Source organism: Calliphora vicina, chromosome 3 (genome assembly GCF_958450345.1).
Source record: "Calliphora vicina chromosome 3, idCalVici1.1, whole genome shotgun sequence".
In the NCBI taxonomy this organism is placed as follows: domain Eukaryota; kingdom Metazoa; phylum Arthropoda; class Insecta; order Diptera; family Calliphoridae; genus Calliphora; species Calliphora vicina.
Genome location: NC_088782.1, coordinates 67905917 through 67930270, shown reverse-complemented (window position 1 = coordinate 67930270; position 24354 = coordinate 67905917). Strand labels below are relative to the sequence as shown.

Sequence of the window (24354 nt, the reverse complement as noted above, 5' to 3'; positions counted from 1 at the left end):
CAGTTTGTTTGTTCTTTTCATTTACTTTTATTTTTTAGTCACAGTTTAAACAAAGGGCCACAGAAATGTTTATTGTAGCTCAACAGGAAATTTCATTGTAATACTCGTATGAATGTATGTATGTATTGTTGATTGTTGTTCTTATTCTTTGAAAAAAAAATGTGTGTTGAAAAGGAATAATGGAAACTTAACCGTAATATTTATTATTATTTTAACAAAAACTAATATTTAAAAAGTGCATACACTTAGAAAAAACATACTTAGCAATTCATCTAGGATAACACTAACACTGCATTCCATATTTATAAAAATAAACATAATTTTTAACAATTTTTGACACCCCAATTGTTTAATAATGGAAATTTGAAGTAGTTTTTATCTTAAATAATTTAATATATTAAAAATTTACCATTAGAATAAAAAGTTCCAATTTCCCTCTTGAACACCCGTCAAGTTTTAAATTTCAAAGTACTCCATTTTGCCAAAAATGTTTAGTTTCAATCGACTGAAATATCTGTTCATATACTCAAGAAATAATCTATAATTTTAAAAATGTTACCCGGATTTGGCCAAATCCTACAACTTCGCACTTGAGTTCCAAATAAAACCATGTTAGATAATTTCTGTATGACTAAACAAATGTTTAAAATTTTATCAAAATTGACTTAATCATCTATCATCTATATAAATAAAAATCAAATGTCGTTCGTTGGTAATTGCATCAGTTGAGGACGGTCGGACCGATTTAGGTTTTTGCGGAATGAAAAATTGACCACGCTCACTTTTACGCCCACTTTTTTCGATTTATCCAAAATCGGAAAACGGCTGCACCGATTTGGCTAATTTTTTGGTTTAAATGTTCATAGTAATTCAATTTAAGTTTTTACTGAAAGAAAAATTGACCACGCCAATTTTTGTTCGATATAACCAAAATCGCAGTACCCCTGGACAAATTTGTCCGCAAAAGTTTTTACAGAAATAAAAATACATCTGCAAAATACATCGATTTGTGATCACCAGGGAAACCAAAATATGCAAATGCATGTTTTTTCTGGTGAGTCTAATGAGCACATGGATAAGATATTTATACGTTTCAGAACTATTTAAGAATTTTGGCATCGATTTGTTAGTGCATATTTTTGCATATTTTACCCTTAAATGCATATTTTTGCATATATTTGTTTTAAGAGCATATTTATGTCATATTTTTGCGTTTTTAGAGCATATTTTACTGTTTAATAGCATATTTTGACTTTATCAAAAACAAATTTTGTCTTACTTATTTTTCGCTGTTGTGTTACAGGTTTTTACTTCCTTTGTTTAAAATTCAAAATTGAAAAATAGATGGCTTTTCACCAAAAAAAAATTAAAAAAACAAAAAAAATTTTTTTAAATTTAAAAAAACAATTCGAAAATTTTTTTTCCAAAAAATTAAATAACTGAAAAAAAAAATTTTTTTGTTCACCTATTTAAATTTTTTATTTTGAAGTATAATTTAGTGAAAGGTATATGTTTCTCTTACTTGTTTTAAAATAAAATAAGCACTATTTTAATAATAGCGCCATCTAAATATCAAATTTTAGTTCTAATTCAAACTAATCCATTCTAAGTGTTAAAGAAATATTGTCTTTTAAATTTGCTCCTTAACATCAGTTGATGTCGAAAGAAAATGTTCTATGTATAAAAATGTTTTCAGATCCAATAGACAACGATTTTTATTTGAAAATTTAAGTCAATATTTTGTAATTTATTGCAATAATAACCTTAATTTAAGAAGTGACTTTATATTTATATGAAATATCATCAAAAAATACCTCTCGAGGCATTTTCATAGCTTAAGTACCTATAGTTTTTATGTTGTATTTTTTTGTTATACTTGTTTTAGTTCATGTTATTTTTTTTATTAAAAAATTATGTAAAAGTTTGTTTTTTTAAGACCATATTTTTTAAATTTTAAGAGCATATTTTAAAGTCTTTACTGCATATTTAAAGCGCTTAAAACGCTTTTTTTAGAGCATATTTCTGGTTTCCCTGGTGATCACTCATATTTCAGACCAAAATTCGATTACTTATATAAAAACTCACAATAAATCTAATCGCTAATAACTTGGCCAATAAGCGTTTAATCAAGAAAAACAGCTCGATCTCAAAATATCTAAATTCGCTAATAACTTGGCCAATAAGCGTTTAATCAAGAAAAGGAGCTCGATCTGTGATCACTCATATTTCTGAACAAAAATCGATTTTTTATATAAAAACTCACAATATCTAAAATCGTTAGTAACTTGGCCAAAAAGCGTTTAATCAAGAAAAGGAGCTCGATCTGTGATCACTCATATTTCTGAACAAAAATCGATTTTTTATATAAAAACTCACAATATCTAAAATCGTTAGTAACTTGGCCAAAAAGCGTTTAATCAAGAAAAGGTGCTCGATCTGTGATCACTCATATATTTCTGCACAAAAATCAATTTTTTATATAAAAACTCACAATATCTAAAATCGTTAGTAACTTGGCCAAAAAGCGTTTAATCAAGAAAAGGTGCTCGATCTGTGATCACTCATATTTCTGAACAAATATTGATTTTTTATATAAAACTGAAAATATCTAAATTCGGTAATAACTTAGCCAATAAGCGTTTAATCAAGAAAAGGTGCTCGATCTATGATCACTCATATTTCTCGATCAATGATCACTCATATATCTGGCCAAAAATCGACTTAGGTTTTTGACAACAGACTTAGGTTCTTTGTCTCTCAGTAACGCTTCTATGTATATTTTATTCTTCGACCTTTCTATGACATTGTACATATTTTAAAATCAAATGTGAATCAAACATAGCGCCAAACCTATATGAATAAAAATTATCATTCAACAATACTTTTTTTTTTCTTTTTAACTATTTTTACCCATTTCAAACCGCTTCTCACAAATTCTCAAATCGAACACAACCAATTTTTTTTTAATTTGACAGGACAACGTCTGTCGGGTCAGCTAGTTTTTAATAAAATGTGTTTCCCCTAAGGGATCGCCAAAGGGATCAAATTTCCATAACATAGTGTGACAAAAAATTACCAACAAAAAACTATGATAAATATTCAATTAATAATTCAGCAGTTTAAAAAATTGTAAAAAAAAAATCGCGAGACAGGTAGTGTAAAAACTCAACATTTGAAAGAAAACTTCGTAAGTTTGTTTTTTGAGAATGGTTTACGGAATGTATTGATGACATATTAAATTCTGAAATGAGATTTTTCTGAATTAAGCACAAATTAAATTAGTTAGTTCGATGCTTAGACGTACAGTGACTGTAAGAAAGTGGGTGAAAAAAATATTGTGTCAAAATTCTTTATTATTTATGGACTTCGAAACTTATCTTATTTTTAGAACATGGTCAAACAATTTAGGAATTCCTCGAAATTTAAGTTTTAAAATAATAGCTTTCAGGATATAGGAATTAATATGTTCCGTCTTGTTGAACACTAAAATATATTTCAGTGAAATTGGAAATATGTAACAATGCATATATATTTTAAAGTGTACATACTCGTAAAAAAAAAAAAAAAACTCCTTTTAAAAGAGGACATTTCCTAAGTAGATCATTCAAATAAGTAAATACACTTTTGTTTGTTTTACTTAAATGTTGTTATTGTATATACTACAATGTATGTATGTATTTCTAAATATTTCTATACTTTGTACGAGTATGTAAAAATATATTTACTATTCTTGTTATAATGAAAGTGAAACTGTTTCCTTTTCTTTTTTTACATTTAAGAATGTTTTTTAAACAATTTACAATAATTCTTTAAGAACTAGTTAAAGCCTGTTATACTAATTTCTATTCATTTTTTATTTGTTTTGCAGATAATTCACAGTGGTACGACACCAAATAAAAGCGGTGCTGAACCGGGAAGGTAAGTTAATTCAAAAAATAATGTTTGTATCTACATATACTTACTACATGTAGATTATTTTATAAATTCGAGTGTATATAGTAAATTAACATTTATATTTTGCCGCATATTTTTTTTATTTTTTATATTAAATAATTTTCATTTTATGTGGATACATCATATAAATTTTATAAAAAAATTTTAATATGTTGATTTTTTTACAAAACAAATGTAATTACATTCTTTTTTAGTTACACTTCTTAAAAGGTTTATTTTAAATAAAGTATAAAATCCTAGGAAAATTTTTAGAACTTGTTCCAAAACCACTAGTTCTAGAATGACTATAACATAAGCATTGCAGATTCTTGTATAACATCCATAGAACTAGTGTTATCGAAACAGCTTTTGAAACCCGTTCTGTGGAACGGTATTATGATTCATAAGGAATTCTATAGAGTTTTATAGGAACTGGTTACATGTTAGTTGTAAACTCAATCTAAAGAATACAAACTAGTTCCGTAAGAACTTCATTGATCCCTAAAAACGTTTAATTTTGTTTTGGATTGCTAGCATTGTGAATTTGGCTTAATAGTACCCTTTATGGTTTCATTTTAATAACTAATTAAGTGTTTCAAACATTAACGTTGTTATTATTTTCAATATTCTGGCTTGAATTATATATCCATACATATATATTATAATAGATACATCAATTCTTCCATAATCCTTATTCATTAACATATTTTTAAATTTTTTTTTATTTTTTTTTTTCAATAATTTGATTTTATTATTTTCTTTTATTTTTTGTTATTTTTTTCAGAATATCATAACTTTCACTGGACATTTTGTACAAAAACCTTGGTAGCTGTTTTATTTTTCGCCCTAATTAAATTAATGTATATTTTTATTTTTAATAAAACAAATTAACTTTTTTTTAATATTTTAACTTTAATAGAAAACTTTTGTTTTAAATTGTAAAATTAATTAAGTAAATATGTATTTAATTTGTAACATATAAACAAAGCATTTACAAAGGCAGCACTTTAATAACCATTTTGTTTGTTTTTTATTTTATTAATATTATTTTTTATAAGTTTTTTTAAGAATTTATTTTGTAATTATTTTTATAAAAAAACCTGTTCAGCGCCCTTTTCAATTTATATCAAATTTAAATAAAAAGGCACTTCACTAGCAGAAAATAAAATTAAAATAAAGTCTAACCTAAAAAAAATGTGAAGTTAATGTTTTTTTAAATTTATTTAATTTTGTCTCATCAACGATTTGAAACCTTGTGATTTTAGAACTTCCAATATTCGAAAGTATGTTTTCGTATAGATCATTATTTAATGACATTTGAGTAGTAGTCTACTGGTGTATCAATTTCGGGATAGCGAAACGATTACGATATTTATTTTTCACTGCCAAGGCCTGATGATTATTATTACTATGATCGGCAGGGATGGATAACTAAATTGGTGTACTGTACACAAATAATATTCAAATAGTACTTTTTTCAGACACAAAACTTCATATTCACAATATTTTCATATTCAGCCCAATTATGAATAAAAATTCCCCGGGAGTTTTTTCCCTTTTCTCATTTTTCCTATTCAAATTCAATGGGGAAAAAACTCCAGGGGAATTTTTTATTCATAATTGGTCTGATTGTGTTGCAAATCGTCTATAAAAATACTGTTATACACAATAGTTTCTATAAAAAATCCTTTTATACTGAAGAGTTTCTGTAGATAATGCAGTTAATCGGAAGTTTTTCTATAGAAAATACTGTTAAATTGAAAATTTTCTACAAAAAATACGGCTAAACTGAAGTACTGTTATAATGAAGATTTTCTATTGAAAATACTGTTATACACAAGATTTTTATAGAAAATATCGTTACACTCAATAGAAAATACTGGTATACTAGTATGATTTTCTATAGAGTATATAGGAATGAGTACATTTGTCCTGTTATATTGTATAAACACTGAAAATTATTTGAATGTTTTGTCACCCTGTGAAAATGCAACTGTGCATAGTTGTTAACTTTTCCTTTTTTATACTATGATTCTATTTTCGAAAGTAGTCTATGTAGTAGTAGAAACGCGCGCGAGACGAACAATGTAGAAGCATTCTATTTCTATTTTACTTAACCATTCGATATATATTTAAAACGTATTCGTACGAACAAATGAATTAATAAATCTATTCTTATTTTTGTTTAAATTAAAGTATCGTTAAACGATTGTTTTTATTTCCAACCTTTGATGTCCTCGTTTAGTGACATTATTTCAGAAGTGGGATCGTAAATCCAATAAGTCTAAATACGAACGCTAATTGGGAATCTAATTAGAAGAACGAACTTAAACGAAACGCACGAACATGGAAAACTTACATAGTATGACGGTTAAGAATCTACAAGCGAAGTGTAGAGAAATCGGTGTGTCGTGCTCGGGAAATAAGAAACAATTAATTGAACGACTGGAGGATATTGGTGAAATGCGTAATTTACCTACTATGACGGAGCGAGTTATACAGTTGGAGAAGACATTAGCGGATATGCGTGCAACGTCAATGCGGTTCCAACCGTCGCAAGCGTCTTCCCCGATGCAGACATTTGCTTCAATCGAAGGTTCTCCTGTGCGCAGTACAAACGTTGCTATTTCACACGGAAATAGCCCCCCTGTTGTTACGTCAGGCAACTCGTTTAGTGGTGTCGATACAATAGCCACAGCCGCAAATAGTAATATGGACAAATTGCAAATGTTGCGAACGCCAGTGCAACACGTCATTTCTGCAAGCTCCGCATGTCATCGGCCTGAAATGTTGCCTCCATTAACACGACACATAAATTATAGCTCCGCCGGACAGCCACCGGTTTCACAATATGTTTCGCAAAGTGGTAATGCATACCAGCCGCCAGTGTGTATTTCGTCCACAATGCCGCGTGTTATTGATCAACAATATACGATTGCTGCAAACAACATACAGATGCCACAACAAGCTTCGTGCTACGTAACAAGTGCTCATGTTGCAGGCCCATCGTCAAACTGCGCCCCAATGCACTATGGTAGTCAACGACAGTACCCGACACCAACGTTTAACGTCTGTGAACAACAACAACAACAATATTTGCCGCCTAACAACTGTAATAATTCTAGCCCGTATAATGACGTAAGAGAGATGATAGCAATTCTACCGGAATTCAATCCATCAATAGAGGAATCTGTAAACTCTTTTCAGTTCGTTAAGCGTGTTAACGTGTTGAAGGCAGCTTACGGGTGGAATGACCACAATCTAATATTTGCGGTACAGCAGAAGATGCAGGGCCCCGCAAAGTATTGGGTTGACTCGTTACAAATCGTTTTTGGTTCATGGCAACAGTTTGTGTCAAAATTTTTGAGAGATTTTCCTTATGTGGATAATTCGGCCGATATTCATATTAAAATGTGCCACACGAAACGACGTTTTGACGAACCACCACATGAATATTATTTCAAGATGTACGCTCTAGGTACTAGAGGTGGTTTACCCGAATCTGCCATAGCTAGACACGTCATAAATGGTATTAACGAACCGGATTTAAGGAAGAAGATCTCGAATGAATACGATTCGTGTAATCAGCTGCTTAAAGACATTATTAGTTATTGCAACTATAATGACGTCATGAACACAACAGTACAAAGGCAATGCAAACCAACGGCGTCAAATGAGAACAGTGTAAGCAGTACGAAAGGTATTAAAAGAAACAATGGTACTACTTTTTCATCGAGCAAGGTAAAATGTTACAACTGTTCGCAACTAGGACACTTTTCCGTAAATTGTCCTGAGCCATCTAAGAAACCTAGATGTACCAACTGTAAACGTACTACACACACGGTAGATAAATGCCCTGAAAAATCAACGCAGAGAACATCCGTGAATCAAATTGACTCAACATCAGTACCGACAGATGGAAATGATATTGTCAAGAAAGTTAATGTCAACGGTCACGAATCGAATTCTTTTGTAGATCCTGGTAGTAACCGGTCGCTGATCCGTAGATCATATGCTCATACAGTCGGCAAGGTTGATGATACGAATGTTTCTTTAGAAGGTTTTGGTGGTGGGCAATACAAATGTACCGGTAAAGTACATGCTGTCTTAGTGATTGATGAAAATTCGCTTGGTGTTGATTTACTGGTCGTCGAAGATGAATTTTTGAGTGAGAATATTCTATTGGGTAGAGACGTTTTATGTGGTAAAGGTAAACGATTAATTATCGAAGACGATGATTGTCGTCTGGAGAAGCTCGATAGTTACCAAGCCTCAGAGGAGCTAGCGCCGTCCGAGCGGGACAAATTGAAGGAATTACTTCTGAGACATCGTGGTTGCTTTGCGGAAAATACTTCTGATCTCGGGAAGTGCAACGTCGCTAAAATTGAGATTCGTCTTACCTCCGATAAACCCATTCAGTCGAAAGCGTATCGGGTTCCATTCGCGAAACGCTCGATATTGACGGACATCACTAATGATCTGCTTGAACACGAAATCATCCGTCCATCCGATTCAACCTACGCATCACCTGTAGTTCTGGTCAACAAAAGCAACGGCGAACACCGTATGTGCGTTGACTACCGTGGGCTAAACGCTATTACAGAGAAAACACCTTACCCGATGCCGATTATGGAGGAACAATTTGCTCAACTTGCCAACAATCAATATTTCACGACGTTAGATCTTCGCATGGGATATCATCAGATAGAAGTTGACGAAGAGTCCAAAAAGTACAACGCTTTTGTTACTCACGATGGACATTTTGAATTTAACCGAATGCCGTTTGGTCTCGTGAATGCCCCAGCAGTTTTTCAATCTGTCATGAATAAGCTTATATCCAGAATGAGACCCGGTGAAGTCCTAGCATACTTGGATGATATTGTGCTGCCGAGTAAATCGATCGAAGAAGGTTTATTACGTCTTGATGAATTTTTGGACATCTTGACCAAAAGTGGCCTCACATTACGATTCGACAAATGTTCTTTTCTTTCAACGAGGATTTCCTACCTGGGACATATAATTGATGGCAATGGTATACGGCCGGGTAACGAAAAGACAAGTGCAATTAGAAATTTCAGTCCACCGAAGAACGTAACCGAGGTAAGAAGATTCCTAGGCTTAACGGGGTTTTTCAGAAAATTTGTACAGGATTATTCAATAATCTCGAGACCGATTACGATGATGTTACGAAAGGATGATGTTTTTGTTTGGGGTGAAGAGCAACAAAAATCGTTTGAAAAACTAATCGAAGTTCTCACGAATCAACCAGTTCTCGCACTTTACGATAGTAATGCTCAGCATGAAGTTCACACGGATGCAAGCAGTTTAGGTCTCGCTGGTATTTTACTACAGTCTGTTGATGGTAATCAATGGAAACCAGTTTTCTATTATAGCCGCCATTGTACTGACCCCGAAAGTCGATATCACAGTTACGAGCTTGAAGTCCTCGCCGTGGTGGAGTCGCTCGACCGTTTTAGGATTTATCTGTTGGGTAAACCGTTCCGCTTGGTAACTGATTGTTCAGCCATTACCAATGTAAAGACTCACAAGGAACTCAAGCCTAAGATTGCTAGATGGTGGATGAGGCTCCTGGAATATGATTTCACTCTGGTACATCGTGAAGGTAGCCGTATGGCACACGTAGACGCTTTAAGCCGTGCCCCAGATAACCTACCAACCGAAATCGAACCAGCTGGGTTTATTATGAAGGTCACCGTTGAGGTGGACGATTGGGTCGTTACTATGCAGCTGAAGGACGAAAAACTTGTTAATATAATGGCTGTGTTGAAAGGGGAACTAAAGTCAGACCAGGAGAAACATATAAGATCAGAATACTCCTTAAGTAATCACCGACTTTATCACAAGGACAAAGATGGTCTAAAATTAGTCATTCCAAGGGACATCCGATGGAGAATCCTGAAATACTCTCACGACGACATGGGTCATTTTGGATTAGATAAGACGATTCAGCGAGTTCAACAAAAATTCTGGTTTCCCAAAATCCGTAAATATACGAAGGACTACATCGCCAGCTGTATCGCCTGTTGTTACAATAAGAACCGTAGTGGTAAATCCGAGGCACAATTACATTATAGTGACGTCCAGCCAATTCCGTTCCAGAAGGTTCATATCGATCACCTGGGTCCATTTACAAGAAGCAAGAGGGGACAGTGCTACATTTTGGCTATTTCCGATTCATTTAGCAAATACTTGGTTGTGAAACCAGTACGCACTACAAAAACAGCTCCGGTCATCAACGCTTTGAATGATATGACAACCTACTTTGGTCTCCCTAAGTGTGTCGTCAGTGATCGGGGAACTGCTTTTACTTCGAAGGCGTTTGAAGACTATTGCAATCACAATTCAATAAGGCACATTAGAACTGCGGTCCGCACTCCAAGAGCGAATGGTCAGGTCGAACGTGCAAATCAGACCATTCTTTCGTACATTCGCACTACAGTTGCGGAACCAAAGGACTGGGATCTGACATTACGTGATCTTCAATGGTCCGTAAATTCTCAAAAGAACTCAACAACTGGCTTTACGCCCAACGAACTTATATTCGATTTTAAATTACGTGATGTGACAAATAACCATTTATTAGCAGCCATCCATGATGACATTGTTGAGAACGAACTCCCAATGGCCGACAAGCGTGGCCTCGCAGTAGAGAATGTCCGAAAGGAACGAGAGAAATGGCAAAAGCGTTTTAACTCCAGACACACAACGCCCAGACAATATGACGAAAACGACTTGGTGGTAATTGAGAATGAAGCTCCCGCTACAGGCGATTCGAGGAAGCTTGAGCCAAAATTTCGAGGCCCTTACATTATTACCAAAGCTCTGGGAAATGACAGATATCTTATTGAAGACATTCCCGGAATTCAAGTCACGAACCGAAAGTTCTCTTCAGTCTATACAGCTGAGAAGATCAAACCCTGGTGCATCAGTTGCCCCACTCTTGACGAGTCATCTTGCGAAATCGAGGACGATTTAGGGTCAGAATGGGCCGAGCTGTCACCCTGTGAAAATGCAACTGTGCATAGTTGTTAACTTTTCCTTTTTTATACTATGATTCTATTTTCGAAAGTAGTCTATGTAGTAGTAGAAACGCGCGCGAGACGAACAATGTAGAAGCATTCTATTTCTATTTTACTTAACCATTCGATATATATTTAAAACGTATTCGTACGAACAAATGAATTAATAAATCTATTCTTATTTTTGTTTAAATTAAAGTATCGTTAAACGATTGTTTTTATTTCCAACCTTTGATGTCCTCGTTTAGTGACAGTTTGAAATAAGTCGTGGGAGTACTAAGGTTTTATTGAATATGAAATAGTATCAAAAAAAAGTACGGTCATATAAACTTTCCCACTTTTTAGGGATGAAATACAGCTCCAAACTGTCAAAATTAATATAATTTAACATATGTATGCAACCAGAAGAAAATCATTCTCACTATTTGTTAACCAACTTCCACAGTTATCAATTTGATAACCACAAACAAAAAATATTTTTAATTTAAACATTTTCCCCAAGTTCAGAGACAAAACTTCTTTTCCCAAACATTTAATTATTATACAATTTTTTTAAACCTTCAAAATGTATTTTTTTTAGTAATCAATCACCTTCAGTTGAATTTGTTAATGATAATTTACAAAACTTGAATATAAACGATCATCACGAGCTCACTGAACAAGAAGATCAGCCACAACATGATGAAGTTGATGAAGATTTACAAACCCAGGCAGATATTGAACAGCCAACAGCTTCTGCGGATGCCACAGCTGAACTTGAAATAAATATTAACGAGCATGCTAACGACGAACACGATCATTCTCAGTCGCAACAAAATTCATTAGCCAACACACCCTCCCAACCAACGAAAAGCACATCATCCGTATTCGAAATGGAAAATCGCAAGACAGCACCCACTTTCCATTTGAGCAAACAGCATACCGGCATGAAGAATCGTTCATATGGTGTTGGTATGGCGGTTACACCCTCCACCAAAATGGAATTTGATCAAGAGGCAAGAGAAGATTTTGGTGTGGTTAAAATTAATCGACCCGTTGGCAAGCAACCCTTGTCGCCGAATGCCAATGAGGAAACAATGTCCACTGTTTCTTCGGCTGGGGAGGGTTTAACCGATCAGGGTTATTATGATTTAAAGTTTTACCACAATAAATTGTGGTAAATGAAAGTGGCATCAAGTTGAAAATAATATATATAATACATACTTACAAATGTACGTGTAGTATATAACAAGTTTAAACAATTACATATAGAACAAATATTGTTTAAGCCACATAACGATAATTTAAGTATTTAAAAAGTCTTACGTTTTGAAATGCGAAGCAAACAATTTTTATATTGGATGAAAAGAAATCTGAATATTATAATTATGAGTAAGAAAATATCAAAAAAAACATCTTAAAACACATTTTACAATAGGAGTAACGAAACAAGTGATTTCTTCGGTATTTTAAACAACAACAAGTAACATTAATGATAGTGGTTTGTGTAATGGAAATTATTTATAGCATCATTTTAATATGACTTAATACATTTTTAACATATTATTTTGATTATAATTTTTTAGAGTTTCAACAATTCGGTATCGATATTTTTTGGTTTCAAATGGTTAATTCCATATATCAAAAAAAAAAAAAAAAAACATTCAATTCAAATGATCTTGGTCATAATATCTGGAATTGGCTAGCATGTATTTTGTTGTTGCAAGAGTTGGGTTTTTGACAAGTATTTATGTCCATTGCATATCGAAACTGATTACACAATAACTATACTGAAAAATAGTAGTGGGCGTCACAGTCTTCTATCCCGTGATGTTTATTAAAGTAATTAATATAATATTGTTGTTAAAGTCCAGATAGATGACAGGAAACTCATTACTTGTCAACAATTTATCATTACAATTAATGACGTTTTTTGTCAATACAAAGTTGTCTGGAGCATTCAAAATTTTGTCATAAGGATGCAATAACACTAATAAATGGGGACTTAACCTTATCATTTTTTATCTTGTCAACCATTTTGAAGTTTATCATGACAAACATTTACTAAGAATAGAAATAGGGTTAAGTTTGTGCTTAAGATTTTAAATAATTTCCAGTTACTCAAACCACTTGATTTTTTTTATTGAAAATTTCAGGTAAATCGAATAGGTATACTATATTAGTAGTAGTTATTTATTTAAAAAGGATTCATGAAATAGAAATACATATCGTCACCTAAATTGCAAAAAATATTTACAAATTTAAAATACTACATATTACAATAATTAAAAAAAATTGACAATTGTGGTTTCTTATTATCAGGCCTGTCACACATTTTGTTCGGAATGGTTTCAATTCCGATCGATTTCGTTTTAGGTTCTTTAGATTTCGTGTAATTTATTAATTCCAAAAATATTTAATGAATTTAATTTGACTGCGTTCGTTAAACTGATTAAAAATTTTAGAAAATCAAATTATTACAAAGAAATATTCGCCCATATTCTGGAAAACGCAGCGTTTTCAAACCGTAAAAAGACAAAACGCATTTCACCATGTTCGGAAAACCACGCCATTTGCTATTGGTTTCAGTATACACTAGCGGTTTGAAAACGCCAAATTTTTAGCGTTTTCGTTCGTCAGAACACCTGTTTGGTGTTTTCAAATCGAAAGCGCAAATTTTCAGCGATATGCGCTTTTCAGAACATGGGCGATTAATTTCACTTTAAAAACTTAAAGCGGTTTCATTCCGAAAGAAATTTTCGTTTTATTTTTTCTAAAGTAGCAAAAAACGGAATTAATTCCACTTTCGATCGGAATGGAATTCTGTGACAGACCTGTATATTTTACATTTTGTAGATTTAAATTAACTCAATTATTGAAATCAAAAATGTATTTTAATTTTTTCAAATTCGAAAGATTTTCATTTTGAGACAAATTACAAAATAACCTTCCAAAGATACTTGGCTTTTTGCCATCAAACATCTACGTTGTTTTGCATTTTAGGTGATTATATTACAAGAATTACACTTGTACGTATTATGTGTAACATAAATAAACTCCAAAACATATCGCATGCTTAGAAGACATTATTTATTAACGAAAAAGTCAAATAAAAATATATATATACACACATTCGACAAAGTTTAGCTATTGAAAGCATCTCTCCACACGCCTACATACAGAAATCCTTCGTTGTGAACGACACCTAAAAGTTCCTTTTTGTTTTATTGTTGTTTCATTTTGCATTACAATTCAATTCTTTTATATTTATATTATTTCTTAATTTATTTTGCAAAAAGCTTAATACTTCACTATTTAGTTTGGTTATTTATTTATCGGTTAAATTTGTTCCTTTATTTCATGAGAATAACGCACATTGTTATATAAAACCACACACGTGTTTATAAACGCATACATACATATATAAAATTAAACCTAAATTGCTTAACATTCATATAAAGGGGGTTGTTTACTCCGCAATTCGATATAAAACAGTTCCAGTAGTAGAAAGATTTGCAGGTTTTACAGGATAGGTTTCCTATACACAGAATTTCTATATAACTTGTATTTCCTCTGAAAGAAAAACCTCTAAATCTGACTAGCAGTGTATCAGTTTAATGTTGAATTGCTCAGCAGAGTATCCACCTCCCTCCAGCTTTATGTACTAACAGCACAATTGCAAATACAGAAAGGCTTTATTAACATACTAACGTAATGTTCATTTGTGAGAAGAACGACATAACTAAAAAATTCATTACAGTCATATAAAATATAATAATTCAATGAGATCTTCTCGCAAAATAACGTTTGCTTCTAAGCTTAACTAAGGATACTTTCACATTTATCAAATATTTTTGATTTTCAAAAACGAATAATTGGCAAATTGATGTTTTGCAAATCGCACAATTTTGTACATTGAATCATGAATTTTGTACAGAATACCAAAATATGTGAATTCGGTTTACAGATCCGATTTACATAAGATTTTAAATAGTTCAGAAATGTGAAAGTACCTTAACAATAGAAAATATTTTTTTGCTTAAAAAATAAAACTTATTACAATTAAAATAGTAAAATTTTTATCCAAACACACACACACATACAAATAGAAAATAATTAAAAAAACAAAAAAAATATACATATTTCTTCCATTTACAGAGGTCAGTCATATGAAAAACTATTTGAAGATTATAAGCTCTAATTAAAATGAAAATCGAACAAAATAAACAAAAAAAAAAAACAAATACCAAATCATAAATTAATCTTCTAAATAATCTCTAAATGTTTAAAATAGTTAAAACAAGCACATAATTAATGTTTAAGTAAACAATTGTCATCAATTTGTATGATTTATATTTATTACTATTAATTAAATAAATGATACAAAACAGATATTGGAAAAAAATAAGAAAAACAGCATTTTATTTCAATTTATTTGACTAATAATATATGGATGTTTGTATAAGTCTTTATTTTCATTAATTTGATTTACTTTAGATAAACACAAGTAAGTACATATAACTAGTATTTTTATTATTTTTTTTTTATTTTATATATGTAATTATAATTTAACATCTTTCTTAAAATCAGCGTGTAAAGCATTTTTAACTTTATTGGAAATTGTTATTTGAAGAGTTCTTTGAATTAAAATCTAAATATTGTAAAGTTAGGTTTTATTTGTATGCTTTCTTTCTTTCTTTGTTATTATTATAATAATAATTAATATTTTATAAATAATAATTAAATTTGAAATGTTCAATAAGAATGGTGGTGATTAAATGACGATGATGATGATGCTGCATATTGTTGCAAATCATGTTCCTCATACTCGTTATAATCATCTTTAAACTGTTGTGGTTGTAGTTGTTCGAGAGATTTATCATTATAGCATTCATCTGGATTTGGTGCGGTAGAGGAAGGTTCCCACTCTACTCACATATAGATGAAGTTAAACCTTAAAAAGAAATAAGTTATTAGTTAAGATTAGTAAACGTTTTAGTGCATGAATGAAACATTCTGCTAAATAATTAAATGAACGATTAATGCATGCAGACGCAAAGTCTCCACTATAATTTCGAACATGTTGTTGTAACAGCATAAACAATTTTAAAATATTTCATCAGGAGGTTCTGTATGGATATCAGGTCCAAGAAATTGTGATACTTCGACAGAATATTTTCGAGTGTTTCACAATCGGAATTTGGACTCCATCGACTACGAAGTCAATATTGAGCATTACCTCCTTCGTGCAGGTGGTCGTTGTTGTTGTAGCAACATAAACAATTTTACAATATTTAATCAGGGGATTCTGCATGTGAAGGTTCAAGGTGGTGAAGAGTGTTCGTGATAGTTGTAGATTACGCCCATAGGTAATCAATGTTGTGGCTTGTCGCCACAATGTGCACTCCCTGAAGATGTGTGGAATGTTTAGAGAAGTAGTTGCTAAATAATCTCCATGTTTAACACGACGGGGTTGTGAGCGTGTCTCTGAACTATACGAAAAACTGAGGGCCACTCAGATATTTCATAATCCATCTCTTCATATTGTTGGGCATTGTGGATTGCTGGATATCCCGGTCTGACAGTGTCGGTCGGCCTATCATATTGTACCTCTGGTTTCTACTCTTTTTTCAGGAACCGGGTATTATCAGACTGACAGGTACTCAGATACCCGCTCGACAAAGTGTTTCAACCAATCTACTTGGATGGTTTGGCCGCATTGATGACCCCTGCAACTTCAATTGGTGTCAAAAACTGTGGTGTGTCCGAGATTAGGTCGCTGTGTATTTTGTGAACAGCACTTCGTTTTGCGTTGTCTCAGGGTGATCAATAAAAAGCCGGCAGAAAGCACGCGAACACAGTTCAGGGTCGGAAGGTGTTGGAAAACTGAGCAGAACCAAGATCCAAAATAATGTGGAGCAGCAATGTTGAAAACTTTGTAGTTATTGGTGGATTTGACAGACATTAGCAGACATTCCGGTTCGTAGAACTGGCTGTCATGGTAATGTAAAACTAGTGTCAACACAGAAACTATTACGTTAACAGACAAGTACAGCTCTTTATTTTGGGTCTACAAGCTTTTGAAATAACCGCTATTAGAGTTTACGTATGTGATAAACTTCGTAAAACCTTATATTTTACAAATTCTTAAACTTAATTAAATACAGACTTTTCCAGTTTGACGAAACTTCGTTTTAACGAAAATACAGTTTTTGAAAGATTAAATAAAATTGTCGATGATCATCGAAATGCGGGGAGAAAAATTGGTCTGATTTACATTTAAAATATAGATATAGCAAATTATTATAGAAATCAACTTGCCAAAATATGCAGTTTTCAATGCCGATAAAACTTTGAAAAAATGTTTTGTAGATATTGCGTATAAAACAAATGTCGATTCAAGAGAGATAGATGCCCGCCGTACAAAAAATATCAATGGTATGAATTACAGTTCTAGTCTGTAGTTATTCAAAGTATAATGAACATTTTGAAATAAGATACAATTTAGTAGATTCCTTAAAGTCAATGGTTTTAAGAGATCTACAAGAATATGGTATTAAAAAACAGATTTTCATTCTAAGGACACAAAATTTTTCATTCAATTTCCTACATGGAGTTTCGGAAAAAAAATGATTTTTTGTAATGCATTTTCCGATCGTCTAAATCCAGAATAACTTTTCTGGTTTGCATTGTGTAATGCCAAGTTGTAATAAAACAGGAGTTACATGTGTAAGTTTTTAGAAATATTTCATACCCCAATTCCAAAAAAATTATGAAATATATGCTAATTTTCCTAAATTTCCATTTCACAAAATTTTTTTTTACAAATCTTTTGAAATTTTTTATAATAAAGTATATGGGCAATTTAATAACCGCCAAAAAGAAACTTACCTGCATAACGCTTGTGGAAGCGAAGAAATTATTGGACCATATCCCTGTGAATTATCATAGAGTTCAAACAGAGGCGCCGCTACCAGTTTGTAATTTTTCGGTACAGCAAACAAAGCTAAATGTTTGAAATAAACAATAAAATTTATTATTTAATATGATGAATTAGTTGAGTTTTCTTTAATCAATTGATATATATTTAAGGTAAGTTTTGTATCTTATCAGTAATTATGTAAAACTACAATATTAATGTTGTATTTTAACAAAAAATAAAAATTAATTAATAGAGTGGTTAATTTTAACAAAGATTTTTTTATTTATTTTTTTTTTGTATATTATTACCATTATTTTTTTTAATTATCCTATAAATATGCAAAATTTATATATTTACAAAACTTTGTTTTTTTCACTTTTTTATTTAAAAATATAAAATTATTGAAATTTTATAAAAGAAAATGTATTACATTCTTTTCTTATTTGTTTTTAATTTAACAATATTTTGTATAAAGAAATGACGTTTTATATGTATGTTGTGTATGTGAAGTAAAAAAAGGAGCAATTATATTTATAAAATGCATGTGGAATTTGTATAGTATGAACAGAGGAAGAAGGTTGGAAAAATGTAATTTTATTATGGTTATGACTTTATTTTGTATATTTTCATTTACGCATATTTTATTTACTATATACATACATATAGGTATATTTATATCAAAATAAATTACATATTTCAAAAACATAAGACTTGAATTTGGACACTATTTGTTTGCCAAAGCCATATAAATTGGGTTTGAAACAAAATATTTAAAAAAAATATATATTAAAATTAAAAATAAGTAATTAATTGAGATATTTGAGTGAAAAAAATATTGATGAAAAAAATTCTTCTTAAAAAATATTGCTTTATTATAAGTTTTTGGAATGTCTATCATTTGATATTTTTTGTTTATAATAGAGGTAGCCGTGTCTTTGCTTTCAGCCATTTGTGAGCCGAATTTAACGCTTTTAATAAATATTTCTTATACAAAATATAGCACTTTTACTTCGTTTAAATCTACACATGTAACATTTTTCATTACCCACAATTTCCGTTCAAATAAATTTTTATTTATTTATTTTTTTTTAATATTCATAAATAATTGCATTTAGGATTTTTTTCTTCTTAATCGTATATAAAACGTCATTTGTAAAATACAATTATAAAATTTACATATTTGGTTTGATTAGTTTATATAATAATAAATCTATGTATGTACGTAATGTAGGTATAAATTTCATTCTACAAAATATTCCTATGATAATACTATGTGACAAAACAGCTTAAAGCCACATTACATTTAAAAATGGTACAAATACAATTTGTAAATATAATTCACAAGAAAAACATAGTTAGTTAGACATAGTTGCATTGTTATATATAGGCCAATGCAAATTCTTGAACAGAATTATTACAACAATTAAAAGAAAATCTTATCAAACATATGCCTTTGGCGACGAACAATTTTCAAGGCATATTCACAATAATCAAACATTTTCTTAAGAAAATAAATAAAACAAAAAGAATTTGATTGGCCCCAGGAAAGTACATAAATACTTTCAATAAGAAATGCTTGAGTTTGACTTCTTAAAAAGAAAAAGAACACATGTTTAAAAGTGAAAAAGTAATAGGAAACATACACAGTTGTAAAATTGTATCATCAAATTGTAAGTACGAGTAGTTAAATAGTTTATATGTATAAAAATAGCAAACATTAAGTGTGTGTGATTGATAGTTGAATGTTATTTGTATTATTAATAATATAAAAGCCCTAAATAGGATTCAATTACTATACAACATAATATGTACGTATGTATTAAAATATTCGAGTGTATGTTTAACAAGAGATTTTTTATGTCAAAAAGTGGTTTAATATTGAAATTTACATTCTTTGAATTACATATTTAAAGTAAGTATAAATGTATGAGGAGAAATGCTTTTCAAAATTGAATTTTACAATTAAAGTGGCTGTGAAAAATGGTAGAAAGAATAATCAATACAACTATTTATTTGCCTGTTCTTATATGCTAAACATTAACAAACAATAATATAAAGGAAAGAAATGAAAATACAATTTAAAAAACTTTACCCTTTTCATGTAGTTGTACTAAAAACAAACGTTTGTGTTCCTTAGGTTTTGTTATATGCGGTGGTATGTAGGGATATTGCGGTGGTTCAAAGTTCGGCCGCCACCAATTTCCAATAGTATCTTCAACGATCCACTCTTGCTTAACACCATCTTGACGGCCTAAAGTCTAAATAAATTACAATTCGAATATAACAATAACAATGTGATTTTTTATAAAACAACAATAATTAAATTAATACAGTTTTCAGTTTCATTAGATCTGCTCGTAGTAGTAGTAGTAGGGGGGTTAATTTACAAAACAACATCAACAACAACACCACCACTAATACAATGGTTTCTCTTTTAATTAGCAAAAAAAAATAAAAACAAATATTTCAATTTCCTTATCGTTTCAATAACTCTCCATAATATAGCATTGGTTCTTTAAACTAATTAACAATATTGGTGTTAAAAGATTTTTATGTTAATTTTTCTTTTGGTTTTACAATTTTTCTTGATTATCTTGATTGCAGTGCAATCGTCGATGTTTACTCTCTCATCGTTCTACAAATAATAGACAACTGTTAAATACTTACTTCAGTTAGTAGACGTTTGAGTCCCTCAACTTCATCTTCGCCAGCATTAAGTTCACCTCCAGGTAGTTTGAAAAATGTGGTGCCAAGTTGTAGCAGTAAAACATGTGGCAAACCGTGCTCATGCACTAAAAGAACACCTTCGACGGAACGTCTCATACCGATACGATCAAATTCTTCACGCATGCGCTGGAAACGGGAAGGTACTGAAGGATCTTTTTCAAATAATGGTTCTTTAGTTCCGAAGGTGTAATTTGTAAGTGGATATCTGAAAAAAGTTGAATGTAGGAAAAACAAAATATTTTAATCTAAAAACTACTTAAATACTTATTAATTGCTTATAAAAATACAGTTCAAATGCATTTAAGCACAATTTCTGCAGCTATGATGGGAAAATTCAAAGAAACCGTTAGCTGAAGTTCAAGAAACTTCTAGAGCCAACAACGAGAAACTGTTGACTGAAGTTAAAGAATACAAGTAAGAATTTCCAGAAATTTATAGAGCCGCAAATGAGAAACTTCAGGAAATTTCGGAAGTTTTAAACAGCATCCTTGAAGTGCAGATCGTGCAGTATATTAACCAAAGAAGTTGATAATAAACTGCACGATCTGGAAATAATAATTTTCAATGCCTCTAGTAAAAAACCTCTAGTAAAACAAAGGCACCACACTGTTTGGTATTTTCAAGGTCCAGTTTGATACAGTTGGCAAGAGAAACATATGGAACAATGAGGAAAAATCTACAGAATTGATTTTGGCCTTGAATGGCATTGCAGCAGAAGTTCTGGAATGCGTACCAATGAGCAGCTGAAATAATTATGAAGACATGGCTGCTCTGAAACAAATATACCGTGGTCTCATTGGCATTGGCGAATGCGACGGTTTCATATCTGGCAACAAATATGCGATGTGCCAGATCTGTAAATTGTGCCTGAGAAGAGGAGAAATATGGTGAACGATATGAAAAAAACAGTTATGAAGGCATTAGATGATAAGCATAGAATGGTCAGAATCGAATATTATAACTGCGGCAAAGTCGGTCACATTCAGCGTAACTGCAAAGCTTCAATTAAGCGAAAATGTCTGTCTATACCGTATATGGAAAAGTAATGACGAAAAACCGGCGAGAAATCTAATTGTTGTGCCTCTAAAATCAACGAGGTAATGAAGGATTTCCCTTAGAGTGCCAGTGGTGTTAAGCTCGTTGCAATATAAACTCTGCAAAAGATAAAACAACGTTTCTATTGGGTCGGATGTCAACAAGCTGTTGTCGAAATCTAAAATGTGAAAGGCGAATATGTGTCTATTGGAGACGAATAGGCATAAGTGAGGGGTAGTGTTGCGAAATAAAATTCATCATGTTTATCAACATTTTCATCAGTAGAAACTTCTACTTATAAACAACGTTGATAACACGCTGATACTAACTTTGTTTATAAGTATTACAACATTAACATGGGAAAATATGGATAGTAATAACATTAATATTAGTCCACTCCGCACATATTTAAATAGTAACTAAAACAGTTAAATTCCAGAATTCAAAAATAATTGTATGAGTTCTGGGTAAAAAGTTCCACCATCTAGCAGTGCGAACTAAAAAAAAATTTTCCAAAAAGGATGATGATAGCATAGGTATTAAGATTTGGAAGTGGTTTACAAGTTTTAATAAAAATACTGATTTGAACTAATAGAGGGAAATTTGAATTGATCAGGATTACAATAAATTTTGGAAATTATATTTTATTGAATTGATTCAAGTCCTGTAAACTACGAAGTAAAAAAATCGATAAAAAAAACTGTTATCGATAGTAAAAATTGTAAATTAAACCTGGCAACAACTTTACGCGCTCAATATGGCAGTGCCAGAAGTTATTTTTTTTTCAGAATACAAAAAATAATTACAGATTTTGTTTTTTAAATCATACTCACAAATTTATTGTCCTATTTATCGTCAACGATTGGTTGGCATTAAATTTCTGTGTACCATTATCCATTTGCCCTTGGCTGCTGCGGCGTGGCCAGCCAGTTCCAGATTTGTTTGTTACTTGCGTCGCCATGTTTTATTTAACAGTATACACAACTAACACAATTTTTTTTCTCAAGTGAAAAACTTTAATTTAATGTAAAATGAATAATTTGTTGAATTCTGCAGAAATTGTTTAGATATAATTTAACACTGTTAATACTTTTAATTAATCTTTTTATATTTTTAAATAGTATTTACACTTTTTTTACTATTTAGCGTGCACTTCAACAATTGCTAGCAGAAAAATAAAATTATGCGAAATTGAAGAACAGGCAGCGCCGGTTGACAGATACTAAAATAATGCATAGTTGTAAAATTACGTACTTATTTATATAGTAGCAAAGTTGCCAGATATAAATGAAAAAATCGTAAATCCTACAATAAAAACAAAAAAACGCCACAAAAAAATGGAAAATGAGAAGTTAGTCTGCTTTAACACACATCAATTTTTCTTGTTGCAAGTCTGATTTTGGGTGAATTCCAAAATGTATGTATGCAATGCAACCTTAAAAAGTCGAGCGATTCTTAACGCAACCGTGTAAACTTTGATAATGTTTCATATCGCAAAATGTATGAAAAAGTAAAACAAGGCAGTATGATAAGTTTTTTTTAAATTTTAACTACGCGTTTGCATGCTTTGATAAAGATATGACTGCATTGCATACATACATTTTGGAATTCACCTTTTATTAGCGATTGTTGAAAGAGTGATAAAGAGAATTGAAGAGACTTGCTTCAAGTAAAGTTTTTATTAAAAGAAAACATACAAATCAAAATCATCAAAACAACATGTATTTCAATAAATGAATGTAGTTCTTTTAAATATATTTATATACAATTTGTAAAGCTTGTCTGCTCTCACTTAATTTAGAAGTTCTAAATAATACGGTAATACATATATCCTATAATTTATAACTACGATTTGACAAGCCATTATTTAATTTACTTAGTGGACAATTACTTGTCCAGAAGTGAATTTGTCTCATGTGTACAGGAACATAACATTGACAAAAAGTGTCGAAACAGGAGAAATTCATGTGCGCATACAACATTGGTCGCTGAGTGAACAAATTGATGGCCAGTCAATGGGTAGTAAATTATCTAAATATGGGATATGTGTAATGTGTTAGAAGCTAAATGTCATTATATTCTGAAATTTTTATAAAATGTCAATTTCGTTAAATGTAAACTGTAATTCAAAAATTCTGAAAAATCATGAAAATTAAAAAATCTGGATCACTTAGGATTTGAAGCATGATATGCCGAATCACAAAGTATCGAATCATGTGTGCCGAATATTATACAGATAGATAGATAGATTTGAAGGGGTGTGTACTATAAGAAATACACTTCCACTTGTAGATCCGTTGTGATACCCTTTATAAATATAACTAGATGGTTTTAACCATAGACAACAACTAGATAGGTAACTGAGAGCCAAAAACCTAAGTCTGTTGTCAGAAACCTAATTCATGAGAATGTATTCCATGTATTTTGTTATTGTATCACCCGTATGTGTGAAAAGAGAGTAATTTTTCCATATATATTACTCTCTCCTTCCGTTCTATGTGTTTATTCTATGGTTTTAACCATCTTACATAAAATATCCAGAATTTTCCCCTGATAGAGCCCATCTACCTCTGTGACATGTGATCACCAGATCGCTAAGATCTCTGCCTGGAACACGCTGCATTCGTCAGGGAGTCTGTATGACCAGATTCCATCTTGAACCCATCAAATTAATGTTTTCGCAGCTAGCCCTTCAATTTAATAAATAATAGTTTGTTA

At 31.2% G+C, this 24354-nt stretch overlaps 2 protein-coding genes across 8 annotated transcripts in view; one reads left to right on the top strand and one right to left on the bottom strand.

Moving 5' to 3' along the window:
• The window catches only part of Atat (alpha-tubulin acetylase), a 68922-nt gene extending 56760 nt beyond the window's left edge, over positions 1-12162 (top strand). For 6 of the 7 annotated variants that reach the window (XM_065503824.1, XM_065503820.1, XM_065503819.1 and 3 more), the window contains 2 exons: positions 3869-3918; positions 4718-5134. In XM_065503824.1, coding sequence (XP_065359896.1) covers positions 3869-3918; positions 4718-4727 — 60 coding nt within the window. In that variant the 3' untranslated portion in view covers positions 4728-5134. Of the gene's footprint in view, positions 1-3868; positions 3919-4717; positions 5135-11553 lie in introns of those variants that run through there. The other variant, XM_065503825.1, reaches the window with a different exon arrangement.
• A 3209-nt stretch (positions 12163-15371) lies between these two features.
• Positions 15372-22800, bottom strand: Cpsf5 (cleavage and polyadenylation specificity factor subunit 5). The gene is made up of 5 exons (XM_065505078.1): positions 22470-22800; positions 20542-20806; positions 19967-20132; positions 17844-17958; positions 15372-15906 (listed from the first exon to the last, which is right to left on the bottom strand). Exons 1-5 carry the CDS (start codon positions 22595-22597, stop codon positions 15885-15887), a joined length of 696 nt encoding a protein of 231 aa, XP_065361150.1. The 5' UTR covers positions 22598-22800; the 3' UTR covers positions 15372-15884.
• Positions 22801-24354: the final 1554 nt, after the last annotated feature.

Excerpts from the sequence above, each read along its gene's own strand:
- Cpsf5 (XM_065505078.1), bottom strand. The coding sequence starts at position 22,597 with ATGGCGACGCAAGTAACAAACAAATCTGGAACTGGCTGGCCACGCCGC. Across the intron at positions 20,807-22,469 it reads ATAAATAGGACAATAAATTT|ATATCCACTTACAAATTACA; the intron begins GTGAGTATGATT and ends AACTTTTTTCAG. Across the intron at positions 15,907-17,843 it reads CTTCCACAAGCGTTATGCAG|GTTTAACTTCATCTATATGT; the intron begins GTAAGTTTCTTT and ends TTTCTTTTTAAG.